The sequence below is a fragment of the Perognathus longimembris genome, chromosome 4 (assembly GCF_023159225.1).
Source record: "Perognathus longimembris pacificus isolate PPM17 chromosome 4, ASM2315922v1, whole genome shotgun sequence".
In the NCBI taxonomy this organism is placed as follows: Eukaryota; Metazoa; Chordata; class Mammalia; order Rodentia; family Heteromyidae; genus Perognathus; species Perognathus longimembris.
In genome coordinates, this window is record NC_063164.1 from 48,552,525 (window position 1) to 48,577,443 (window position 24,919).

A 24,919-nucleotide genomic window follows, 5' to 3' on the forward strand; every position below is an offset into this window, starting at 1 on the left:
CTGTCCTCTTAGGTGCCTTATTAAGACTTTGAGATTCACTACAAGAAAAATGCCTTGTGGTATACTTGTAAGATTTGGGATCTCCATTCCAAGGAACAATCTCTATAAGCAGTTCACTTGCTTCATCCTTCTGAATGCTGGGATTATAGGCATATGCCCGAAGGCCCAGCTGGAAATTTTGTTAAGTTGATAATTGATCATTAATGAGAATGTTAAGCCATCCTGTCAATTTACCTTATTGACTACTCTTCATGATATTTTGCCAGATTGATGTAAAATGCTTAAAATTCTTTTTTGGAGGCTAGTATTATACAATTAAATATAGGAACTGAATGAAAATTATAAAATAAAAAAGTGAATAAAAAAGTCTTAGATCTTCTAAGTTGTGAGAGTACAGAATGTTTTATAACATTTTGCCAAGTATAGATTGGTATTTTACATAGTATCAGTGATACTGTAATCCTTCACCACATATTCCTCTGAAAATGATGCAACATTTTTTCCCCATTTATGTCTCTTTCATGACATATTTTTTCTTTGCCTAAAGTTAGAATTATTAAGCTAATTTTTTATGGACCACTAGATATTATGTCCTTTGTTAACTAGTTAAAGAACTTACCTTTCTGTAGCAAATGAATAATATTAAAGGAGTATGTCAGTTAATAGTAAATGTACATTCAGAGGAAGCAGTCTTCAGTCCTCAACAAATGCAAGATAATGGCTTCTTACAATATAGTCTAAAATAGACTATTCTTTAATTTATGTGAAAAACTCATATTTTGAGGTATGTTTCACCTGAAAATTAAGCATAGCTTGTAATATTTAATAGCTTACATTTTAGTAAGTTAGGTGACCACATTTCAATATGATGATGTTTACTTTAGTGCCTTTTGTACAGTCCTTTTTTTTTTCTTTTGGTGCTGGTCCTAAGGCTTGAACTCAGTGCATCAGTACTGTCCCTGAGCTTTGTTGCTCAAAGCTCATGCTCTACCATTTGAGCCACAGCTGTACTTCTGGCTTTTTGGTGGTTAATTGGGGATAAGAGTCTTCAGATTTTCCTGCCTAGGCTGACTTCAAACATCAGTCTCCTAAGAAGCTAGGAATACAGGTGGTACCTGGCACCTTTTAAAAATAATTATTTTAATGGCTTATATCAGCAACCTTTTGTACATTTCTTATTCATAACTACCTATTCTGGTATTCTTTATGAGTAAAATCAAACAAACAAGTGATCAGCTATAATATTTGGGAGATGTTAAGGTAGGATTATTCCAGGTAGTATCTCATTTGTTTCTACATAAGTCATATGGAAAAAGGCAAAATGTGAAATGGTTTACTTATGCAATGATATGTACTTGTAAGTTATTAAAATAACTGAATTATGAATCAGCAGGTCTCAATAATTACAGCTGAAGCAATTTGAAAAGCCTTGATAATAACTGTGGATCAGTAGAAAGGCCCTAAACTTCATGTCTATCATCAGAAAAACAAAACAGCAAACAATTAAAAAAACCTGAAAACAATGTCATATGAAATAAATATTCCATGAATGTTAGCTGTCAATGAACAGACATTTAATCCTCAAAGCAATTTTATATAAATTAAGAGTATTGTTAGCTTAATTTTGCAGATAAAACAAGTTTGTAATGTAGCTCAGTGTCAAGATACCAAACAAATCTTTCTGCATATTTCTACATATTCCAGCCTTTAACTTGTAGGCTAGATTGTGATGGGCTGAGATTTGACAACAGAGCCATAACTTCAATTGCAATGAAGTGTGTGTGTGTGTGTGTGTGTGTGTGTGTGTGTGTGTGTGTGTGTGCGTGTGTGTGTATGTGCCCTGAGGCTGGAAGGTTGTTTCTGAGCTTTTTACTCAAGGCTAGCACATCACTTGAGCCACTGCTCTACTTTTGGCATTTTTTTCATGGACTTTCTTGCCTGGGCTGGCTTAGAAGCCCAGTCCTCAGATCTCATCCTCCTGAGTAGCTAGGATTACAGATGTGAGCCACCAGTGCCTAGCTTCCAATGAACTTTTAATGGAAAATTTTAACTGTTAAACAGAGTCAAAATCTGATGTGTTTTACTCTTATGCAAGGATACATTTTTACTGTTTATGCCAATTAAAATATAACTTTTAGTTTCAGGCCACTAATTCAGAAATATTGAAAATTTAATCTGGTATATATTAAAAGGTTGTGAAGGACTTCCTTATTTGTAAACTATTGACATTTAGTGGGATTATGATGGAATGATATTACAGTTTTATGTTACTGAGTAGCAGTCATGAAATATTTTCTGTAAGGGCCATGATAGCCATATGGTTTCAACTCCTTGAAATCAGGCACAGACAATATGTAAACAAGAGAGCAGGATTGTGTTCATATAAAACTACAGAAACAGATAGCAGCCTGAATCTGGCTTATTTGCCAACTTTTGTTCCGAAAAATTTTGTGGTTTCTACATTGTGTATGTAGAATAGAAGTTTTCCTCTACTGAACATATTGACAAAAAAGAAATTTTCCAAAAAGAGTCATAGCATAAAGAATAGGAATGGTACCTCTATAGTAAAGAATACCTTTTCAGTATTTCTATGACAAACTTTATAATTTAAGGACATATATACATATATATGTATATGTACATTTCTTTTTCTTTTCTTTTTTTTTTTTTTCCAGTCCTGGGGCTTGAACTCGGGACCTGAGCACTGCCCCTGGCTTCTTTTTGCTCAAGGCTAGCACTCTGCCACTTGAGCCACAGCACCACTTCTGGCAGTTTTCTATATATGTGGTGCTGAGAAATCGAACCCAGGGCTTCATGTATACGAGGCAAGCACTTTTGCCACTAGGCCATATTCCCAGCTCACATTTATTTCTTAAAATTATCACTTTTAATCTTCAAAAGTTATACTAATTCCAATAAATTTTCCTTCCTTTTGTTGTAATTAAGTAGATTTACTATAAAAAGGCATTACACATAATTGGTGTATTTTTTATCTTATTATGTAGATACTAAATATATCTGAAAAATATTAGGTGCTAGTTTGTCCTGTAAATGTACAGTTAAACTATGATTTCCAGGAAGAAGAATTCTCTGATTTCAGTATTAGATTTTATAGATTTCTCATTATAAGATATTTTGACCATACAATTTCTTTTGGTGCCACAAAATTTAAATAAATATTAATTAGGCATTGGTTAATATGGTAATATTAGATATTAAGTATAGTATATATTTGTTGTTCTTAGAGATTCGTCAGCGAACTGCAGCTCAAAGAAACCTTTCTCCATCACCTGCAAGCTCTAGTCAGGGACCTCCTCCTTCACAAGTTCCAGTATCTCCTGGACCACCAAAGGATGCTTCAGCTCCTGGTGGACCACCAGAAAGAACTGTTACTTCCTCCCTACCATCAAATGCTCTACCGAGACGTCTTGGATCCCCTGCTACTTCAGTGCCTGGAATGGGTAAACAGAGCACTTAATGTTATTTACAGTTTATATTGTTTTCTCTCGTTACCAATAAAACGGGCCATTTTCAGACAGTATGGAAATGACATTTCATTTGGAAATAGCATTGCAGTTATCTGATTAAGCAGGACTTCCATATCAAATTAGCCATAACTCTTTACAGCTGGCACCTTGTGATACTGAAACCAATTTCTTGAGCTTATTTAACTGTTATGGCTTCTTTGTTTAAATGGCAATAAAACTTTGTAGTATTCTGTAGTCAGTGGTGTAGTGTATCTTTTTATATTCAACTTCAGAATGGTTCCAGATTTATATATAATAGAGATTGAAAAGAATACTTTTACAAAGTATTCATATTCTTTGCTAATCCCTTCACATAATGATTTTAAACATGACAATGAACATATATATCAGGGAGATTGTACTTTGGTATCCAATATTGATTTTGCTAATATGGTCTAATAGATTTATTTTTTAATTTTTTCTAAGTCATGGAACCTTAATATTTTCTACGAGATACTTTGTAAAGATCTGTTATTGGCTCTTTTGATATTCTATTTCTTGGATTCTCTCTGTTTAGTGTGATGGATCTTAGGAAGAGATTCCATTCTGGAGTGTAACACAGAGCATAAAATGCTCTGTTTATTTTGGAATTTGAGGCATCAAAGTTCACTGCTTTATCACATCACATCATTTTACATTTATTTCTATGACAGATTTATTAAATATGATAGTAAATTATTTTAGGATAGTCTGATTTGGATTTTTTGTGTTTTTATGACTAGATACTATGTAAATATAATTTATAATATTTTGAGGCTAAGGAGTAGTTGCTATCAAGTACCCAGCATTGCTGTAATAAATCTGTAAGAAATCTATATTTAACTTATTCTGGCAGATTTTCTACATGTTTTTCTTTAAAAAGCACAGCATAAAGTTAAAAAAAAAACCCAGAAAACTATTAATTTTTGGAAATAGAGTAACAAAGCTGACTATGGATGAAATGTGTACAAATCTTAATGCTTAAAAAATATATGTACATATATATGCCAGTCCTGGGGCTTGGAACTCAGAGCCTGAACACTGTCCCTGGCTTCTTTTTGCTCAAGGCTAGCACTCTATCTCTTGAGCCACGGTGCCACTTCTGGCTTTTTCTGTTTATGTGGTGCTGAGGAATAGAACCCAGGGCTTCCTGCATGCTAGGCAAGCACTGTACCTCTAAGCCACATTCCCAACCCCTAAAATAATTTATAAAAATACTTTTAAACTTGACATATATCAATACCACTATACAGACACCATATATTTTGTGAAATTGAGAATAGCTTTGGTGATTGAAAATTAATCATTTTTTAATTGTTATCTAGTAAATTTGAGATAACTATAATTTGTAATTTTAAGTTATAATTTAAATTTCTATTGAGAATACATGAATTATTTTCACTTGTGTGTGCTATTTTAAAGATATAAAAGTTTAGCAACTTACATGGTAATAAGAATTGTATTTGTAAGAATAGGACTATAGAAGGACAATGGCTTAAATTTCATGTGTGTGTAAATAAAACATATTTTGGTAAAGTTCCTAATTAATTTGTTTGAAAGCTGCCTAGATTGTACATTGCCAAAAATATAAATGAGTTACATGATTTATTATAAAGATTAATAATTCATTTTTTCATTATACCATATTTGTGGAAGAGAATCAATTTAATGTGTATTACCACAGGGCTCCCATATGTTTGAAAATTAATAACCTGCAGGTACTTGATAATTTGCCAAGTTGTGTAAAAATGACCAGTTTTCCTGCAATGATTGCTTTTGATGTTTGCTCTAATTACTGTTGTCCATAACAGCATGAGAATGAAGATGCATTATTTTAAAAGTCAATGTGAAGGAAGTTTAAGATACTTTTATGAAATGTATGGGTTTATGTATTTCATTTGATTTGTGGACATGTTCACTTTAAATGTGTAGAAGTGAAATGATCTAGCAAAAGTTCTTTGCTTAAATGCTTTCAAATATCTGTGGACTGGCCATGTGGCTCGGCTATAAAATTTGCTGTGTATGGGAAGCACCCTTGTTTCAATTCTTAGCATGCCAAAAAAAAAAAAAAACCCAAAAACTAAGGGGATGATACTATCTATATTAAATTTTTTTCAATGATATTTGGATGTTATTAGTATAAGTAACTAATAACTTACTTACCTGATGATAGCTTTAAAAATATGCTTAATTTGAAATACTAAGAACTTGTTCTAAAAAAAAACCAGATTTCATTACTAAATAACTATTACTGTATTATCAGTTGCTCCTACTTTTGTGATAATATTTTAGTGTTAAGACAATAAAGAATTGCAACTATAAAGCTAGACTTTAAAGTTTTAATAACTTCAAAGTATTTGTCACAGCCATTTTTGAAAACTTTGAATTCCTATATTGTAAGGCTTATTCCAACAGGGCTCCAGTTCAGTTCAGTCTTTTATGAAATCTTCATGTAAATTTCCATTTCCACACATTCTACTTTTCACTCTCTTTTGTTATACAAAGGCAAACATCATGTTTTTAAATTTTTATTCTGTCATTTTCATCTCCTTCTATGTTGTCTGTCAATTAAGAGTATGTCCTGCATACATTTAGTTTTCAGATTTCAGAGGTCAAAGAGTTAACAATTTATGAAGTATGAATGTTATATATTATTTGTTAAGTAGATGAAAAACCAAAGAATATGTATTATCTTCATACACATGGGAGCCACATGTATGTCATCTCTTAGTACTTTCTTTTTGCTTGGAAAGAGCATACATTCTGTTCCTGTTGTAAAGAGCAAGTATGAAAGGCGATTTTATAACAAGATAGTATAGTATTGTTAGTTTTCTGTTATTCCTGATTTGTGTCTGCTTATTTTATAATTTATTGAGAATGTTGACTTTTTCTTGATAAACATCTTTGTCACTAGGAAGTTAATCCACTTTACCCATTATGTTAATTTTGCTCTGAATATAACTACTTTAGATATTTTGATTAATATTAGAATCTTTAAAAAATTATTGTACTTTTACCCTATTTAGCCATCTTTATTTAGTCATTTAGCCATTATTTATTTAGTATCTCCCTTTTTTTGTTGTTGTTTTGGTTTGGTTTTGGTGGGAAAGGATAGAGAGTAGGCAGCATATTTATAGTCTAGTTTAAAATTTTTTTGTTCAGTCTAATGGTCCTTAATTAATTGTGAAGAGTATTCAGGTCACATAAATTTAGTGTAATAATAATTTTTATGTTTGAGTTTGATTTTAAATGCTCTATGCCTTTGCCTTTCCTATTTGTTCCATGTGTTGCCACTGGTCCTGGATCTTGAACTCAGGGCCTGGGCACTGTTTCTGAGCTTTTTTGCTCAAGGCTAGCACTCTACTACTTTAGCCACCCGTCCATTTCCACCTTTTTGGTGGTTACTTGGAGATTAAAAATCTCGGAACTTTTCTACTTGGTTGGCTTTAAATCTTGATTCTCAGATATTAGTCTCCTGAGTAGCTAGGATTGCAGGTGCAAGGCACAGATGCCTAGCCCTTTTCCTTATTTTCTACTTCGTTTGGATTAATATCTTCTTATTATATTAATCTCTTGCTACTACCTTTGTAATATTTTTTGAGTTATTTTAGTAGTTACTTTTGGATTTAGTAATTTATATCTTTAATTTACCACAGCTCTCTTTGAGTGATTAACATTTTACATGTAGTTCTAAGACTCTTAACTCTGCAGTTCTTCTCCCCTGCCCTTTAGGTTGTTATCATTTCCTTAGACATTGTAATCCATTTTACTGCTGAATATGTTATACCAACATAAATTATATTTTTCTAAGTGACTCAGAAAGTAAAATGTCTTTTTTAGTTTGTACAGAATCTAACATGTTTGTTTCTTAATAAATTACGTTCCTAGTTTTGATATAGTATATACTAAAGTAGTTTTTTTCATGAAAATGTAAATGTTTTAGAAATACATAAGAATATTTTACTGTTTCATTAAAATGTTTTAGTAGTTCCATCACATTTATATTCTTCCTGTTTATCCATATCTTCTATATATAAATCTTATGTAGATTTATTTATTCAATAGGTCTTCATCCTCCAGGTCCACCCTTAGCAAGACCCATTCTTCCCCGAGAACGAGGTGCTCTGGACAGAATTGTTGAATATTTAGTTGGTGATGGTCCACAGAACAGGTAATGTTTTTTACTAGGTTGATAAATAAAGGAAAATGAAAATATTTATTGGTCAGGATGTGTGTGTGTGTGTGTGTGTGTGTGTTGTATGTTTGTGTGTGTGCCTCCCTGTCTACATAAGCCTTTGCACATCTACACTAGATGTTCTGTACTTTTTTGGCTCTTGTTTCCTGATTATTAGGACACACTGGAATGTTGTAAACCACTAAAAAGTAACACATATTCACATTTTTAGTAAAAGTGGGACAAAGCAATCTAGATAAAATCTATTTGGAAAAAATAAGACTAGTTTGGCTTATAAGATTAATTTTAGAAAGATTAAATTATTTTACTGAAACTTAAACTTGAAGAACACAAAAATAGTGAAACCTGGTTGATTGGAAGAAATAAACTTTGATAGGGGTCAGTTCTGAACTTGATGAGAGTAGTATTTTTAATAATGATAAAAACAATGTACATGTTTTGCCATAACTCTAGGAAGTTAGATATGATAAGTGCAGAGCAGTTGTCATAGTGTAGACCATAAGAAGTTTATTGGATATTAAAGTAGATGTCTGACAGCTTTACTTAGTACTCTTTTCATAAAGAGAATTGAAAATGATGATACTGTGTAACTGGGAAAACAGGAACAGGAAACCTAATGTATAGAAATTAATTAAATTCTTTTTTTTTTTTTTTGGGTCCGTGGTGGGACTTGAACTCTCGGCCTGGGAGCTCAGAACTGTCCCTGAGCTTGTCAGCTCAAGGCTAGCCACTTGAGCCACAGTGCCACTTCTGGTTTTCTGGTAGTTAATTAGAGATAAGAGTCTCATTGAGTTTCCTGCCTGGACTGGCTTTGAACTGCAATCCTCAGTTCTCAGCCTCCTGAGAGCTAGGATTACAGGTGGCAGTCACTGGTGCCCAGCTAAGTATTTTTTTTTTTTTTAAGCTGCAGTATTTCTCAGAGGTTTGAATAATATTCATTGTGAAACTCCTAAAATGCTTCCATCTTTGCTAAACATTTGACCACAGATTTAGGAGCTATCATCACAAGGAATGTACATTGGGAACCCTAAATTTAAGTGTTCTGTTATTGAATATGTTTAAGGATATATTCAGCTTTTTCTTAGTTTATTTTTAATATGATGTACAAATTATATTTTAAAATAGTATAAGCCCAGTGCTGGTGGCTTATGCCTATAATCCTAGTTACTCAGAAGGCTGAGATCTGAGGATAGCAGTTAAAAGCCAGCCCAGGCAGAAAAGTCCCCATGAGGTTCTTACTTCCAATTAACCATTCAAAAACTGGAAGTGGTGCTGTGGCTCCAGATTGCAGAGTGCTAGCTAGCCTTGAGCGAAAGACTTCAGGGACAGTGCCCAGGCCTTGAGTTCAAGCTCCAAGACTGATCCCCCCCAAAAGATTGAAATTTTGGTTTTGGCTAACCTTCACTTTTGTTTAAGGATTTCCCAAGTAATGTACCATTTATTATTATCTTTTGAGCTATGCTGAAATATAAATTATCCTTGGCGTCCTAGTAACCTCTTCTATGAACTTTGTTTACATTAGTATGTTGTATTGATTATTTTTTCTTTTGTATAGATATGCCCTTATTTGTCAGCAGTGTTTTTCTCACAATGGTATGGCTTTGAAGGAAGAATTTGAATACATTGGTAAGAATTATTGAACAGTTAGGTTTAAATATTTCACTCTTAAATATTTTATTCTATGGCATGTTCCATGTAATACCAGCCCTTTTAGATCCTGTATATATTGGCTAGGCACACTGCCCTTACCTAAAACACACTGCGAAATACTGTGACTTGTGAAGAACTTGGGTTGTCTTCATAGTGAGTTATTCTCAAACTCACTGCACATCAAAATCACCTGAAGCACTTAAATTATGATATCTAAGAATACCTACATAGTCTGATATAATTTTGTGGTGTTCAAGCTCACAGATGATTATCTTATGCAACCACTATTAAATAATTATATTTTCAGTAGTACCTTAGAAATATGACATGAGCAAGGTTCTAGATTTTAATATAATGATTCTGTTGACAACTGTAAGTTCAGTAATATATTTAAATTATTAATATGGTATTCACTAACAGCTATTTAACTTTTCATATCTTTTCTGCTTTAAAATTAATACCTATTTTTAATAATAACTAGAAAGTACACTTTGAAATTAACTTTAGTTAAAACACATACCATAATATTATAATAACATGAATTTCGCAAAGTGTAAATAACCTTTGATTGGTTCTTTGACTTTGCAAAAGTAAATGCTTATCTGATAAATCAATTCTCTTTGATTTGTGATTTTTTTTATTAAAAAAAAAATTCTCCACAGCCTTTCGGTGTGCCTACTGTTTTTTCTTGAATCCTGCAAGAAAAACCAGACCCCAGGCTCCAAGACTGCCAGAGTTTAATTTTGAGAAGAGGCAAGCAGTTGAAGGTTCAAGTTTAGTTGATGCCTTGACGTCAGAAAGTATGCTTTCATCAGAGAACCAATTTAGTGAAGGTATGAGTATGTTAATTGTTTTTTCTTAATAATATGTGCTATTTAACAATAATAAAAGCATAATGCCTATAGATAACAGTAGATTAATTTTCCCAATATTTGCAGTATGCACGTCAGCTATTGCTCTTGATGGCCTTCCTGTGTGATTGGTAAGATGTGTTTCATTCAGTTTTAAAATGCAGGTTATGTTGTAATGAGGAGCATTTAACAACAACCAGCCAAACATTGTTTATGGAGTGAACTCTTCTGAAAACTTGTGAAATTTCATGGAATCATTTTTAAGAAAATTTATCTGAATGAAACATTTGAATTTGAAACAGCCATTCACAAAGTGCTTAGAAAACTTGTGATATTGATAAGATAGGTATATATCTTCCACTTGAATTGGTAGAAATTTTCATACAGAAAATTTTTGGAATTGGAAGTCATCTTTACAGTTTTTGGACAACTATATTAATAAGGACTGTGTTTCATTGAAACAAACAATAGAGAGCTATCCGTGAGTTTAACATTGTCATTTATTTAAAACCAACCTACCTTTGCAGAAACAGAATTTACTAGAGCTTGTAATGTAGAATTCATCTTGCAATTCTATTTTAGGAATTCTTGAGAAATTTCATGAGAAGATGAGATAGACCATTTGAATGCCAACTACTTCTTGTAATTAATAGTCAGGAGTTCTTTGTTAAATTATGAAGAATTGTTAAAATAATAATTGCTAAAATTATGACAGAGTCCATGATATTTTGGTGGTATGCTTGGTGTAGAAAAAAGTATTTAATTAATTACTTTGTGTTCTTTCTGGGGCTTGAACTCAGGGTCTGGGTGCTATTCCTGAGCATTTTTTTTGCTCAAGTTTAGCACTCTACCATTTGAGCCACAGCTCTACTCCCAACTTTATATGGTGGTTAGTTACAGATAAGAGTCTCATGGACTTTCTTTCCCGGGCTAGATTCAAACCTTGGTCATCCTCAGATCTCAGCCTCCTGAGTAGCTAGGATTATAGGCATGAGCCACCAGAGCCCTACTGTATATATAATGTATTTAACAGTATTCCTCCTTTTAATTTCTAGGAATTATCATTTACATACAATTGATTTCTTTGTAAAAGCAAAAGCTGGAAGTGGAGCTGTGGCTGAAATGGTAGAACACTAACCTTGAGAACAAAAGCTCAAGAATAGTACCCAGGCCTCTTGCATTCAAGCCTGAGAATTAGCACTCTCCCCTACACCACCCCGCAAAAAAGCATAAGGATTGCAAACAAAATTTATTTAACTGAGAATATTCTATGAGGCAGTGAACTTTTAGATCACAGAAATTTTGTATGAGATTTGAGAATTATTTTTTTAAGACTTTGAAGAGTGAACCTAAAATATGTATGCTGAATTGAGCTTTGCTTTTGGCTTACTAACATCAAAATAAATTTGAATACATGTAGCTATGACAGCGGCCTATGTACTTCCAACACTGAATGAATGCATTCATCTTCTCCAAGTCTGCAACATCAACTTCAAACTGTGTCAGATTTTTTCTTTTGCTTAAGTCATATTCTGAGCTGCATGCTTTCACATGCAAACCACCTACGTTGGCATTACAGCCTCTCGGAACTGAGAATTAAAGGATTTCATGCTGAAGATGCCTAGAGGAAAAATTGAAGTCTTTGCCATCAGTAACCTTGCTTATGAAAGCTAAAGTGAATATTTGAAGCCAATAGGTGGGATTAAAAAAAAAACAAAACACAAAAGCAAAAGAAAAGAAAAAAAAGCAGGGAGCAAAATAAAAGTTTGATAACTGGTCCTATGCTTTATTTCTTTTGCTAAGGTCAAGATGGATAGTTAGCAAACAACACCCAAGCTATATACCTTTCCTTCTCATCTAATCTAGGCGGAGCAATACCCCAGATGTCTCATTTTCTGTCTGAAATCTCTGGAATGAAGTCTAACTGGCTCAAACTCAACCCCAGTAAGGTAATGTTAATAGGCAAAGACTAAACTTGAGACAGGGTCTGCAGACTCCATAGTACTAAAAGCAGAAGCAACAATTCTATTTGGTTAAGGCTGTTTCTAGAATAGTCAATTTTTGATACTTCTTTTTGGATTCATCAAATTGGCCATGAACATCTTTCTCTGCTTTGGCTATCCAGAAGACTGAAACTTTTCTCCAAAACTCCTATTACTAGACTATGATACAATTATCAATTCAAATCTGGATTTCTTCAATGAATAATGGGGAAATACTTCTGATGAACTGATGAAGCTGAATATGATTTGGATGCCAGTGGTGTACTCTTACAACTTAATCATCTGCTCTGCTAACAGGCAATGCTGCTGGGAGTGTAGGTTTCTGGTTTCTAAATTCTTCAATGATGCAGAAAATTGAGGAATGAACAAAAAAAATTCTTGTTCCAATTTTTGTATTTTTTTAACGTTGAAATAGCTTATTGGTATCAGCAAGAATTTTATAGATTAGGTTATTGAATTTACAACTGTACTCAAAATTTAACTTTCTTTCACCTGAAGTTTTCTTTCAACAAATGTCAGTAGCTTCTTTTTTTTCCCAAGTCTATGACACAAGACTTTTTAAAATCAGATCTGTTTGGATTCTGATATTAGAAGAATTTACATTTAGGATGAGGAATCAAGCTTTTGAAATTTATGGATGACTCTAAAACAGCATGGAATTTTGTACAGTTTTCATCAGAGACCTTGAAGAAATTTCGCTCATGAATATTTAAATTCCTAGCATTCCCTTTCCTCCGCTGTGTATCTTTATGCTTTAGTGACAGATAATTAAGAGAAAAACAAGAAATGGACATGGATTACCTTAAAGCTGAAATCACACTGGATATGGAATACCAAATAATGAACTGCTTTGATATCTTCACTTTATTATTAAATTATAGTATTTGAATAAATAATGGTAACAATAGTAATAATAAATAACAGTAATATTTGAATCTCTGACAAGTGACATTAAAGTCTATTTTACTTTAAGAAAAGTCTTTTCAAGCTAGGCATTGGTGGTTCATGCCTATAATCCTATCTACTCAGGAGGCTGAGATCTGAGGACCAAGGTTCAAAGTCAGCCTGGGCAAGAAAATCTGTGAGACTTAAGTTTCTAATTAACTCCTTTAAAAAGCCAGAGATTAGGTAGAGTGCTAGCCATTCAGCAGGAACAACGCTCAGGAACAGTGCCTGTGCCTATAATCCTAGCACATAGATGATTACATCAGGAGACTCATGAGTTCAAGGCTAGCTTGAGCTCTACATAATGAGACTGTCTCAAAAGGAGAAAAATGCTTTCTAAAATATCCGAGATATAGCATTTTTAATTAAATGTAACTTAGTCATTACAGATGAGGTCTCTACATTGTTATTTTACTAGTACTTTAGTTTGTTTTTTTGGCTACTATGTTTAAAAAATGTTAATATTATGTCTTCATTGCTCTAATGTTTGTCTAGGTCTCATGTAATATATTCTAGCAGATAATAGGTTTTATTGAATGAATATTAAATAGTAAAACTCATGGCATCTAATACTAGTAAAAATATTAAAAAATATATAAGATAAAACTTATTTTGGTAATCTGATTTCTCTGTACTCTTATGCAAAATACTGTAATATTTAGGTTATGTTGAATGGGAGAAAATTTGGTGTTTGAAAATTTGTTATTGATCACAGAAATTATTAAATCCAGATGCATTAAATTAAATTATTAAATCCAAAATGCATAACCATTTATGTTCCCCTTTATCAAGATGCTCTGTGGCATGCTGTTTACGCTTACTTTAGATATAGATATATTTTGACCATTAGAAACTGTTTTCTAAACCACCTTCAGCTTTCTAAACCACTGTCATAATTTGATTTATTTGCCAGTAGTAAATAATTCATTTGAATTCTAGCCATTTTCTCATAAGTGGTTTTAGTTTAACTTTATTCATTGGGTTATCTGGTTAAGTTGGGATGAAATACATACCTTTGTCCTTGGCTGTAAATTGACTATTTTTTGAAAGGTAGGAATTTGTTTATTAAAGCCTATGAGTTCCAAGACAAATTGTTAATTTAATGGTGTTCTTTGTGTATACTGATAGGGTGCACATGAAGTTGTTTCTAGATTATTCTTTAATTTTCTTACAAGATTTTTCTTTCAAGAGCTAGGATAAAAACCTACAGGTAAGGTGAAATTCTTGGGTGCTTTTGTATAAGTGTGGTTTATAGGTGAAGCAGCTATTCATTATATTGTTATACTCAGTTTTTTGAGTTGAGTTGATTAGTTGAGTTGAGGCTTTGCTCTACTAGCTGCATACCAATTTGTTATTCTTTGGTAGGGAATACCGAGACGGAGTGTAGAAATAAAAGAAGAAAATAAAAAATTTCATGGATCATTTTTGTCAGATTGTAGTGTAAATTTTTATTGGAGGTTATAGATGCTATAGAGAATATTAAAAAAATTCTTACACATGGTTAACATGGGTTTTCCAAGTAACTGTTTTAGCTCAATTAGCTTTAATTAGACCATACAGGGAAGAATAGATTTGTTAATTGTGAACAAAAAGGCTTCTTCCTCCCTCCCTCCCTTCTTCCCTCCATTTCTTTCCTTTCTGCTGGTTCTGGAGCTTGAACTCAGGGCCTGGGTGCTGTCTTGTGTTTCTGTGCTCAAAGATAGTGCTCTAGCACTTGAGCCACAGTGCCACTTACAGCTTTTTCTAGATAAGAGTCTCATGGACTTTTCTTCCCAGGCTGGCTTTGAATCATGATCCACAGATCTCAGCCTCCTTAGTAGTTAGGATCACAGCCCTTGAGCCACTCAGCTTGATTTCTTTCTTTAATACTGGGTGGCTAACTATTCATATCTTCTACAATGTATTTTATATCACCAAGCAGTTTTAACCTACAACTAAACAGAAAAAAATAGTATTTTTAATTAAAGTAGGCATACAATTTTCCCATGGAAGTACATCAAACATAGCCCCAGGGTTTTGTTATAATTTTTTTTATCTATACTTATGTCATTTATATTAATTTCTTACAAAATGAAATTAGCCTCTAAACATCAAATGCTGTCTAATTTAGACTTTTCTAAATGTCTGCATCATACATACTATTTTTTTGTGTTACTGCTATTAATTAGTGTTACTGCTATTAAGATTACTTTTCTGCAAATCAACCCAAAGGAAGAACAGTAATAATACAAAACTTTAATATGGTAATGAGGAACTGATGGCTCACGCCTGTAACCCTAGTTACTCAGGAGGCTGAAATCTGAGGATCACAGTTTGAAGCCAGCCTGGATACAAAATCCAGTTAACCACCAAAAGCCAGAAGTTTAGCCCTGAGTTCAAATTCCAGGACTGCCACCTAAAACAATAACAACAACAATAAAAACTTTAATATAATAAAGCTTAAATTTTGATGTCAGTATTGTTTTTTTGTGTCAGTATTGTTTTGGGGCAATCTGTCAAATAAAGTACGATAAAGTATGTGAGCCTGTGTTCTCTTAAATATGTATATTTATGGATTATGTCCTAGATTCTGAACTTTTTGTTTCTTTCATTGTGTATTGTTTTATGTGTTTGTTTCAGAATACTTACTTAAATTATAACCTTCCTGCCAAGTAAGTATTGTTTTATGGCCAGAGAGTTGTGGAAAACTGTGATTCCTAAAATTCTACCATGGATAAGGTCTGTGAGGGTAGAATTAAAATGGTTGGCAGTTCCTAACACTTTTTACAGAACTTGCTTGCTTTTGCAGCAGGAATGAATTGTTTCATTTGCCCTTGTCTGCTTTTTGCTTTCTGCCCTGGAACATTCAAACAACAAAACTCAGGTGACATACTGCAGAGATGCCATTTTAGGTTCATTATTGAGATACAAGTAGGATTTTATGACATTTGTCACAATATGATTTATGAATGGTATTCACTAATATTTATGATAATATGAGCTTTTCCTACAAGCAGGTGTTATTAAGTATGGGTGTTTCAGTGTAATTTGTAATTCACTCTGTAAGCCCAGAGGCTAGCATATCTATTTAAGGAAATAATATTGAGTATTTTCAAAGTCCTGGCAAAGAATGTGGGAGAAATGAACAGTTTGTGTTTATAATAATTGGTATGGTAAAAAAAAACCATGAGTGTCTTAAGACTTCAGTCTAATGTGTTCATGTAACATAATTTGGTTACAAAACTCTTTTATTTATTTTGCAAAAGTTTGGCTCTTACTATGCAAGGAATTTAACTAGAACTTTACCCTAAGTAGATTGCCTTTCCTTCCAAATTTTTCGAATCAATAATATTTAATTTTTCATAAGGGATCTTCTTCTATGACAGTTGGAAACTCTGCTTTTTTGTTCAGCTGATACAGTTTAACTGTATTTTCCCTAGCAAGAATATTGATTGCTTTTTATTATAAAAACAAAAAGTAGTACCTCAAGGCTAGAGTTTATCTTTCACTTGGAAATTGGAGGGCACAAAGCGTCTTTGCTCCTATTAGTACCTCTTTTTTCATTCTTTATATTTTGAAATATTAAGTAAAGTTTATTTAATAAAATTGTTATTAAGGTATTTAAATTTAATAAAACTTGAGAGTTTGAGGGAATACATTTTCAGGTAGAGTCCAAGATCTGTACTTAACTTTTGCCATGAAGACAGGAAAAAGACCTTTTCTTTCTAGCATACTAGATAAATAGCATATTCTGACCTGGAGTTTTAAAGAATGAGGATTTGTCTTGCACTGGAGTAGTGGAAATCTTGTCAGACTTTTGAAAAAGATGGGTTCTGACTTCCTCATTCCTTGAATAATCAAGAATGAACATAAGGATGGAAATTACCCCCTGAACACACACACATGCATACTTACACATAAAAGTACACATTTATGCATTGCTTAGGTATAAGGGGGAACAGTTTCTTCTTATAGTATAACTTAGGAGTTTATTGGCTGGACAGTAGCACCTATTGGACAGTAGTCTTACAGCATTCTATTGGACTTGGGAGCTGGGGATCCAACTTACAAATGTGTCTCTAGAAGCTATTTTTTCCCCCCTGAAAACCTTTAAGTATAATTTTGGCTTATATCCTTCTAATAACTTTTTCTTCAGTAATAAATACACTTATAGAAAGCACTAATTTTAAAAGATTTTAGAGTCATGTTAAAAATTGTACTGTTTCTTGGCCTGTTCCTGCCACATGTGTGTTTGTGTTTGTCTTGCTGTATTTAACACCTTTAATGTTTCTGTTTTCCTGAAATCTTGAATCTTTTATCTTTTCAGAATCTTTAGAAGAACAAGATGTTTTTGATAACAGCACAGAACAGACAGATGACAAAATACCAGCTACAGAGCAGACAAACCAAATGACAGAAAAGGCGTCTGGCTCAGAGGAACAAGAGGAGAAGCTAGAAGAAACAGAGAATGAGGAAAACTCAACTAATGAAGCCAAATCAACAGTTTTCAGAGCAGATTCTATTACTAATCTTGAACTAAGTGGAGAATCTTTGATGACAAAGTAGTAAATGTTTCCATGTGCCTTCAACTGGATAGTTGTAGTCTTGTTGATGTCAGTTATTGCTTTTTTTGATGGTACTTAAAAAAATTTTTTTTGCCCCTACACATATATTCTTGATACCATTTAAATTCAGATTGCCTAGCAATGTCAGCATATCAAATAAACTAGTGGATATTAAAGTTACAAGGAAGCAATACCAGTGAAATAAGATACTTTTGAATGTACAATGATCTAGAAAGTTAGGTAGTTTTTAGATATTTTGTCTATCCTAACAAAAAATTGGATAGCATTTTGTTTTCTACATGTATCACTTGTAAATAATACCTGTTTTGACATAGGAAGACTTTCGGTTAGGAATAAGTTTTCCAGTTGTGTTTGTTTTAAGAAATGAAACACAATTAAGATTTTTGAATATTTCATCAATAAAACCTGGTAAAATTTTAACTCTTGAGATATTTGCCAGTGGGGTGGAAATATCTGTTTAGGTGTTTACATTAAGTGATATTGAAGTTATAATTGTAACTACATAGGCATTGGTACGAATTCTCAGTAAGAATGCAATTGAATAGTCAAGTGCAGTGTTTCTATTGATGTCTTTTATTTTGCAGCTGGGCCAAAGGCATACGATGTATATAATTAGTTTATGTTTACATATTAACATATAGGAAATATACCTGCACTTGACTGTACTTGAATTCTTAGTATTATTTATACTTGTAAAATAATAATGACGATATATAAGTGAATTTTGTGCTCTTGTATGTGTTTTGTTAAGGAAAATAAAGATGACCTGGCAGCATTTTTTTTTTTTTTGGCTAAATACCTAGATTTCTTTAAATTATATCTTTAAATTATATCTAGTTAATTGCTAGTAGTTTGTTGGATAAAATATGTATGCTAATCAAATGGGGGAAATGGACCTAGAATAGTAATCTTGGGCCTTAAAATACAGTATGATAATTTGCTTTAGCTTCTTAATATTTCTCTTCTCCATTTGCATGTGTTTGTGAGTGTGTGTGTGTGTGTGTATGCACGTGCACTCATGCCAGTATTGAGGCTTGAACTCAGGGTCTGAATGCTATCCCTTTACCTTTTTTACTCAAGACTGTTGCTCTCCCACTTGAGTCACATCTTTATTTCTGGCTTTTTAGTGGTTAATTAGATAGTCTCATGGACTTCCCTTTCTGCGTGGCCTGGCTTCAAATTGCTATCCTTAGATTTTAGTCTCCTTAGTAGCTAGGATTGCAAGCATGAACCACTGATCTCTGGCTCTTTCAACTTAACAAACACATTAAAATAGTTTTTATGCAACAGTGGTGTCTTTGGCTAATATTTCATTTACACATAGTTTATTAAAATTGAATACAACTTTTTATCATTTAACATTTGTTATGATTTGTTATCTCATATTTAGCAATTATTTCTAAAGAACAACCTGTTAATGGTCTGAGGCAACTTGGTATAGTGGCTCAAGTTTCCATGCACATAGAACTGGACTTAAAGAGTCTTGAGCAGTCACCTGTAAATATTTCTCATCTGTAAAATGGGAAGAATGCTACCTGTTTTTTAGAGGTTTGGGGATAATTGGGATAATTTCTATAATAAGACAGTTAACTTGCCTGATAATTAATAGATAACAAGTAAATGGAAGCATGTTATTATTGATGTGAAATAGGAAATCTTCCTCTGACAGATAAAATTTAAAAAACAAATCAGCATTCAGTCAACTGCTCAGAACAAAGCCAAAGTTTTCTTCACCAATTTTTCTTTGTCATATATATGTATGTATATAAATATGAAGATTAAAGAAATATATGAAACTCGAATATAAACTTTATAAAAAGTGAATTTAATCAGTTTTTGGTGGGTTATTAGCCCATATTTATATTAACAGTACCCTGCGGTATCCTGTTATAAAACATTTAAATTCTGATGTCCATTACTAGAAAACAAATATCTTGTAAAAAGTAGAATATAATGTTAGAATGAAGAAATATAAATATATTTGAAAGAAAGTAAAAGAAGGGTCAAGGTAGAATTAATATAAAAATAATGTGCATGTGATTGTATAGTATCTATTAATATAGAAAAGTTTATCTTGATAATAAACAGTGATTGATGAATAGTAAAATGTCCTATTTCTAATAATTAAACTAGTGTAAAGGAGGAAAACCCAGCTACTCAGTACTAATGGCTAGAGCCATCTTGAGTTCACTCAGTAAGTCATCAGCTATATACTTCTCACTATAGACTTGGAGAGAGCTTCTCTTTCCTTCCCACCTTCATCCTTGTGATGTAGCCATACAAACCTCCTTTTAATTCTTTGGCTATACTCAATTCTTTCCTGTATAATGTCTCAGCATATTTTTATTTTCCTTAGAGAGATGCCGTCCTCATCCCCCTATCAGGAAAAGGCCCTTACCTTTTACTTGAGCAACGTGTCACTGGTCTTTATTTACCATCCTTATCACAGTCCCTAAGTGTTTTATTTGCTTTGTCATTAACTCTTTCCAAAGGTTTTCTTTCATCTACATCTTGAAGGCCTACCACAATGCCTGAAACATTTATTACATGAATGAATAATTTACTATACCCAGTGAAAACTCAATTCTTATTCACTGCTTGGAAGTAGGAATTGCTGAATACTCTCTCTTTGAAACAGGGCTTGTTTTTTATTTATTTTTTGTTCTTAATATATCATACTATGGTTCTCTTCTCTGTCTTCCTATTCCTTTGCAAGTCTCTTCCATTTTTTTTAAATGTTGGTGCTCCATGGACAGTTCCTGCTATCTCATGTCAGTTCTTCATCTGCATATTCTTTTTTTTTTATTATCTTTGTGGTACAAAGTATTTATTACATATTAATTATGGTAGTATTTATCCTTCTATAATAAAAAAGCAAAAATGTAGCATCTGAGACCAGATGAAATTTTATTTCCATTTTTTAAATTAAATTTTTTATTGTCAAACTGAGGTACAGAGAGGTTACACTTTCATACATTAGGCATTGGATACATTTCTTGTACTGTTGTTACCTCCTCCCTCATCCCCCCCTCCCTCTTTCCCTTTCCCCCCCATGAGTTGTTCAGTTCATTTACACCAAACAACATACTCTATTCTTAGGAGTTCTCATCAGTGCTCATGAATTTAGTTATCAACTGTCTGTCTGAATGTTAGATCTTTAGCCTTGGTTTGTTTCCTTCTCTTCATAGCTATATGTTCATCCACCACCTGCCATGTCTTGCAATCAGTACATTAAAAATTCACACTAAACCAGGTGCCAGTGGCTCATACCTGTAAACCTAGCTACTCAGGAGGCTGAGATCTGAAGATAGTGATCAAAAGCTAGCCAGTAGGATAGTCTTTGAGACTTATCTCCAATTAACCACCAAAAAGCTAGAAGTAGAGCTGTGGGAAAACAAAAAAACAAACTCAGAGAAAGTGCCCAGGTCTGGAGTTTAAGCCTCAGACTGATGCATGGATGCACGCATGCACGCACATGTATACACACATACACATTAATACTTCAAAACTTCCATGTTTCTCATATGATCAAATAGCACCACTATTCAAGCCAGAATCTGGCCTATCCACTCATCTCTTTCTGCTATACACAAACCTTTGTCAATTACTGTCTCCTAAGCATCTCAGATGCGCTCGTGTGTGCGTGTATGTGTGTGTGTGTGTGTGTGTGTGTGTGTGTGTAAGAGGAAAGAAGAGAAAGGGAGGAAGGGGTAAGGAAGGAGGAAGAAGAGACATCAGCTATGTAATTAAACTTTCTGTTGTAGCCTAGGCTTAAACTAGAGAGCTTTCTGCTTCATGTTCCTGTGTGCTAGGACTGCAGGTATATGCCACTATGACTGACTTTCTTTAATGAATTTTACATATATCCTCATTTCTCTGTCTGATATGCATTGCTTTAATGATGATATAAATACCTGCTTTCTTATTCTGCTGGACAACATCCTAATGTTTATATGTGTACTATTTTATTTGTTCTTTGGCAGAAGTTCTGTGACAGTTTTTATTTCAGGATTATAGGAGAGTACTTCATTACAGAGAGAATACTCTGTAGATTGAACTCAGAGCCTCATATATGCTGAGCACATAATCTATCACCAAACTACATCGAGAGACTTCTTACTCTTAATTATTGTTCTGCCTTCAAATTCATGCCTCCATTACCTCAAGTTACTTAACTAAAGTTTTCTTTTGTCATGTTTCCCTGTCTCCAGCCTTGCCCACTTACTTTTTCTTATGTGCATTGCAGTAGCATATCACTGCCAACCCTTTTAATGGTCCTTATTGTTCTTGGAATAAGGGTCAGACATATTGAATATTGGCTTATAAAGCTCTGGATAAATTTGCTCCTACTTCCCGTTGGCATCCTTTTATACACTGTGTCACTATACATATTATCACTGTCACTATATTAAGATTGTGCTGAATATGCAAGTTTTTTCCTAATTTCTCAACCTTTTCAAGGTCTTTTGTGTAAGATAGCCTGTTCATATAGATAGCAAGGGCATTGATTAAGCAGCTGCAGAAATTGTTCCAGTTAAACCCACATTTGGAAATTTTGGTACTTGTTAAGATACACCTTTTGTTCTTTATGTGTATGTGTACGTGGTACTGTGGTTTGAACTGGGCCTTGCCTTTGATAGGCTACACATTACTACCTGAACTATGCCCATACTCCTTTTTTCTTTTTCATATTTTAAAGATAAGACCTCACCTTTTCCCCCTGGGGTCAGTCCTAGATCCTCTGGCCTCTGCTTCTTTTGTAGCTAGGATTTCAGATGTGTGCCCCATATCTAGTTTGTTTTTTGAGAGAGTCTCATTTTTTTTTTTTCCTCTGACAAGGCTCAAACCTCCATCCTATGTCTGCCTCCCATGTAACTGGAACCACCGGCTTATAACACCATGCCTGTCCCTTTGTAGTCATTGTATATATTTGGCACAATTTATTATTATGGAGAACAAAACAATCCGGAGACTGTTGGAGGGAAGGAAGGGTGATTCTGACTATATACTTTCATTGAATATTGTCTGTTGGGTTTCAGATATGTTCAGTGTCATAAGGATAATATCTGAACCAAGTCAGAATCCAGATCTCAGTGATGGATCATTTATTTATATTAAACTGTTTTATACTGCCTCTCAGTGTTGGAGTTAGAGTTTAAGATGAATATTTAACATGATTTCTTCTATTTCTAGATGACAACTTATCCTATTTTTATTACCTGTTGGAATTTTGTGTGCAAATGAGTTGAAAGGTCAAAGAATGGGGAGGACAGGCAGTTTGAAATGATCATGTAGAACAGAATTGCTAGAAAATGGGGAGAAAATAATGGTGTTACTTACAATCTGTCACAACTTCTATTTATTGTAAAAACTATAAGAGATTTAGATATTGTAAATGCCTAAAGAACCATTAAAAATAACTCAGGTACTAAGGAAAGGCGCGACATGGAAGAGATGGCTGTAAATAGATGATTTGCTAATTCTTAACACTTTTTTTACTTTGACTTGTTTCACGTTTATTAAATTTTGAAAGATGTTAATACTACTGGTCAATAAAATATATTCTAGCTCTGAATTTAGACAACTTATATAAATATAAGTTTATGTTTTAGGAAACAAAAATGAAAATGGTACAGAATTAAAACCTTGTCTCTATAAACTAATTTTTTCTCTTCAGAAATTAAATTTTATACTCTTGCAGGACATGTAAATACTTTTTTAAAGCATTCTAAATTTGTTGGATAAATGCCTTCTCCAATTGCTCGTGATCAGTTTATCCTTGCATGAGCTTTTATTTCATCTAATTTTTATTCTTTCTCCAGAGTTTCATACATGGGGTTAAATCTATGCTGCTGATAGGCACTCACAGAAGAAAATACCAAGTTATATATTTTCTATATTATTTTATATTTCTTAAATTTTCTGCTTTATGCATTAAAAAGGATTTAGATATTCCCCCTTTACTTTGGCATCAAAATTGAATTTGGAAGTACTCTGGGAAGATCAAAAAGTGTTCTAAAAAAATCTCTCATATGTTAGATTTTCAAACTTTAGCCCAGGATTTTTTGAGAATAGGCCAAAATTCCAATTGCCAAAGATTTTTTTTTTTACCAGATCCCTGGCATTTGATTTAGAAAAACTGGAAGAAATCATTTGTTTTTATGAAAATACATATTTTTATCTTAGTCTAATTTTGAAGTGTGCAGAAAGTGAAGAATTCAATGAACATTTTTTAAATAATCTTGCTCATACACTCACTGTGTTCTCTATGTATTATCATATATTCTCTTACAATTCTCCTAGTGACTGAGGAGAGATTCATGTCAAGCAAAGACTAAATGTATTTCCCAGGACTATTTGGTTTATGGATAGTGTAAATGGAATCTGAATCTAGACTTTATTCTTGTGCTTTTCACTATCTATGGAACATTGTTCTTTGGTAGCTGAAAGAAATTGACTACTGTTCCTTTTTGGTTTCTCGTATTTCTGTGATATCACACATGCTATTTTCTTTCAGGATACTTTTCATAATCTCAGACTTCTCAGACTTCCCACTCACACACCCTCCACTTGAAATACCTTCATCATAATATCTCCCCACAGGACTATGAATTTCTTGAAGGCAGGATCATGTCTTGGTTTTGTCTGTTGTCATATTCCTGGTGCCTCATATAAAGAAGAAACAATACCTGTTTGCCATGTACAGATACAGTATGTAGAAATGCTAATATATAGATTTTGTAGTATGGGGAATTTTGTAAACCTAAGAGTTGATTTACTGACTAGGGAAAGGCCCAGGTAACTTGTCAACATTTAGTTAAATTCTACCAGTTACTCATTGTGGATCAGTTGTCTACATTGATGTTGGAGCTATCTAAAACACAAATCTTTAAAAATACCAATTTGTGTTTAACAGACTCCGCAGATGGTTTGCACGGATGCCTTTTGGAATTTTAATTACTTTTCCAGGCTATTTCCCCTATCCTCCCTTATAGTTTGTCCACCAATGAGCATTTCATACTTTTTGAGATGATACGCATTTCTTTTTATGATGCTCCTCAGTTTAAATTTTCATTTAGACCTGGCTCCATCTGTAATCTGAGGTGACATCTTGCTTAGTTTTCCTAAGAGATTACTCAGTTTTATGTTGTTTATCCACATGTGCTTTATACACGTATGTAACTTGCAGTTTGTTTTTTTGTTG

The 24,919-nt window shown here is 33.1% G+C and overlaps 1 protein-coding gene across 3 annotated transcripts in view; it reads left to right on the forward strand.

Moving 5' to 3' along the window:
- Lnpk (lunapark, ER junction formation factor) overlaps positions 1-18,766 on the forward strand; it is a 57,446-nt gene extending 38,680 nt beyond the window's left edge. For 2 of the 3 annotated variants that reach the window (XM_048345208.1, XM_048345207.1), the window contains 5 exons: positions 3,246-3,461; positions 7,572-7,677; positions 9,257-9,327; positions 10,014-10,184; positions 17,457-18,766. In XM_048345208.1, coding sequence (XP_048201165.1) covers positions 3,246-3,461; positions 7,572-7,677; positions 9,257-9,327; positions 10,014-10,184; positions 17,457-17,695 — 803 coding nt within the window. In that variant the 3' untranslated portion in view covers positions 17,696-18,766. Of the gene's footprint in view, positions 1-3,245; positions 3,462-7,571; positions 7,678-9,256; positions 9,328-10,013; positions 10,185-12,068; positions 12,152-17,456 lie in introns of all 3 variants that reach the window. The other variant, XM_048345209.1, reaches the window with a different exon arrangement.
- The last annotated feature ends 6,153 nt before the right edge of the window (positions 18,767-24,919 follow it).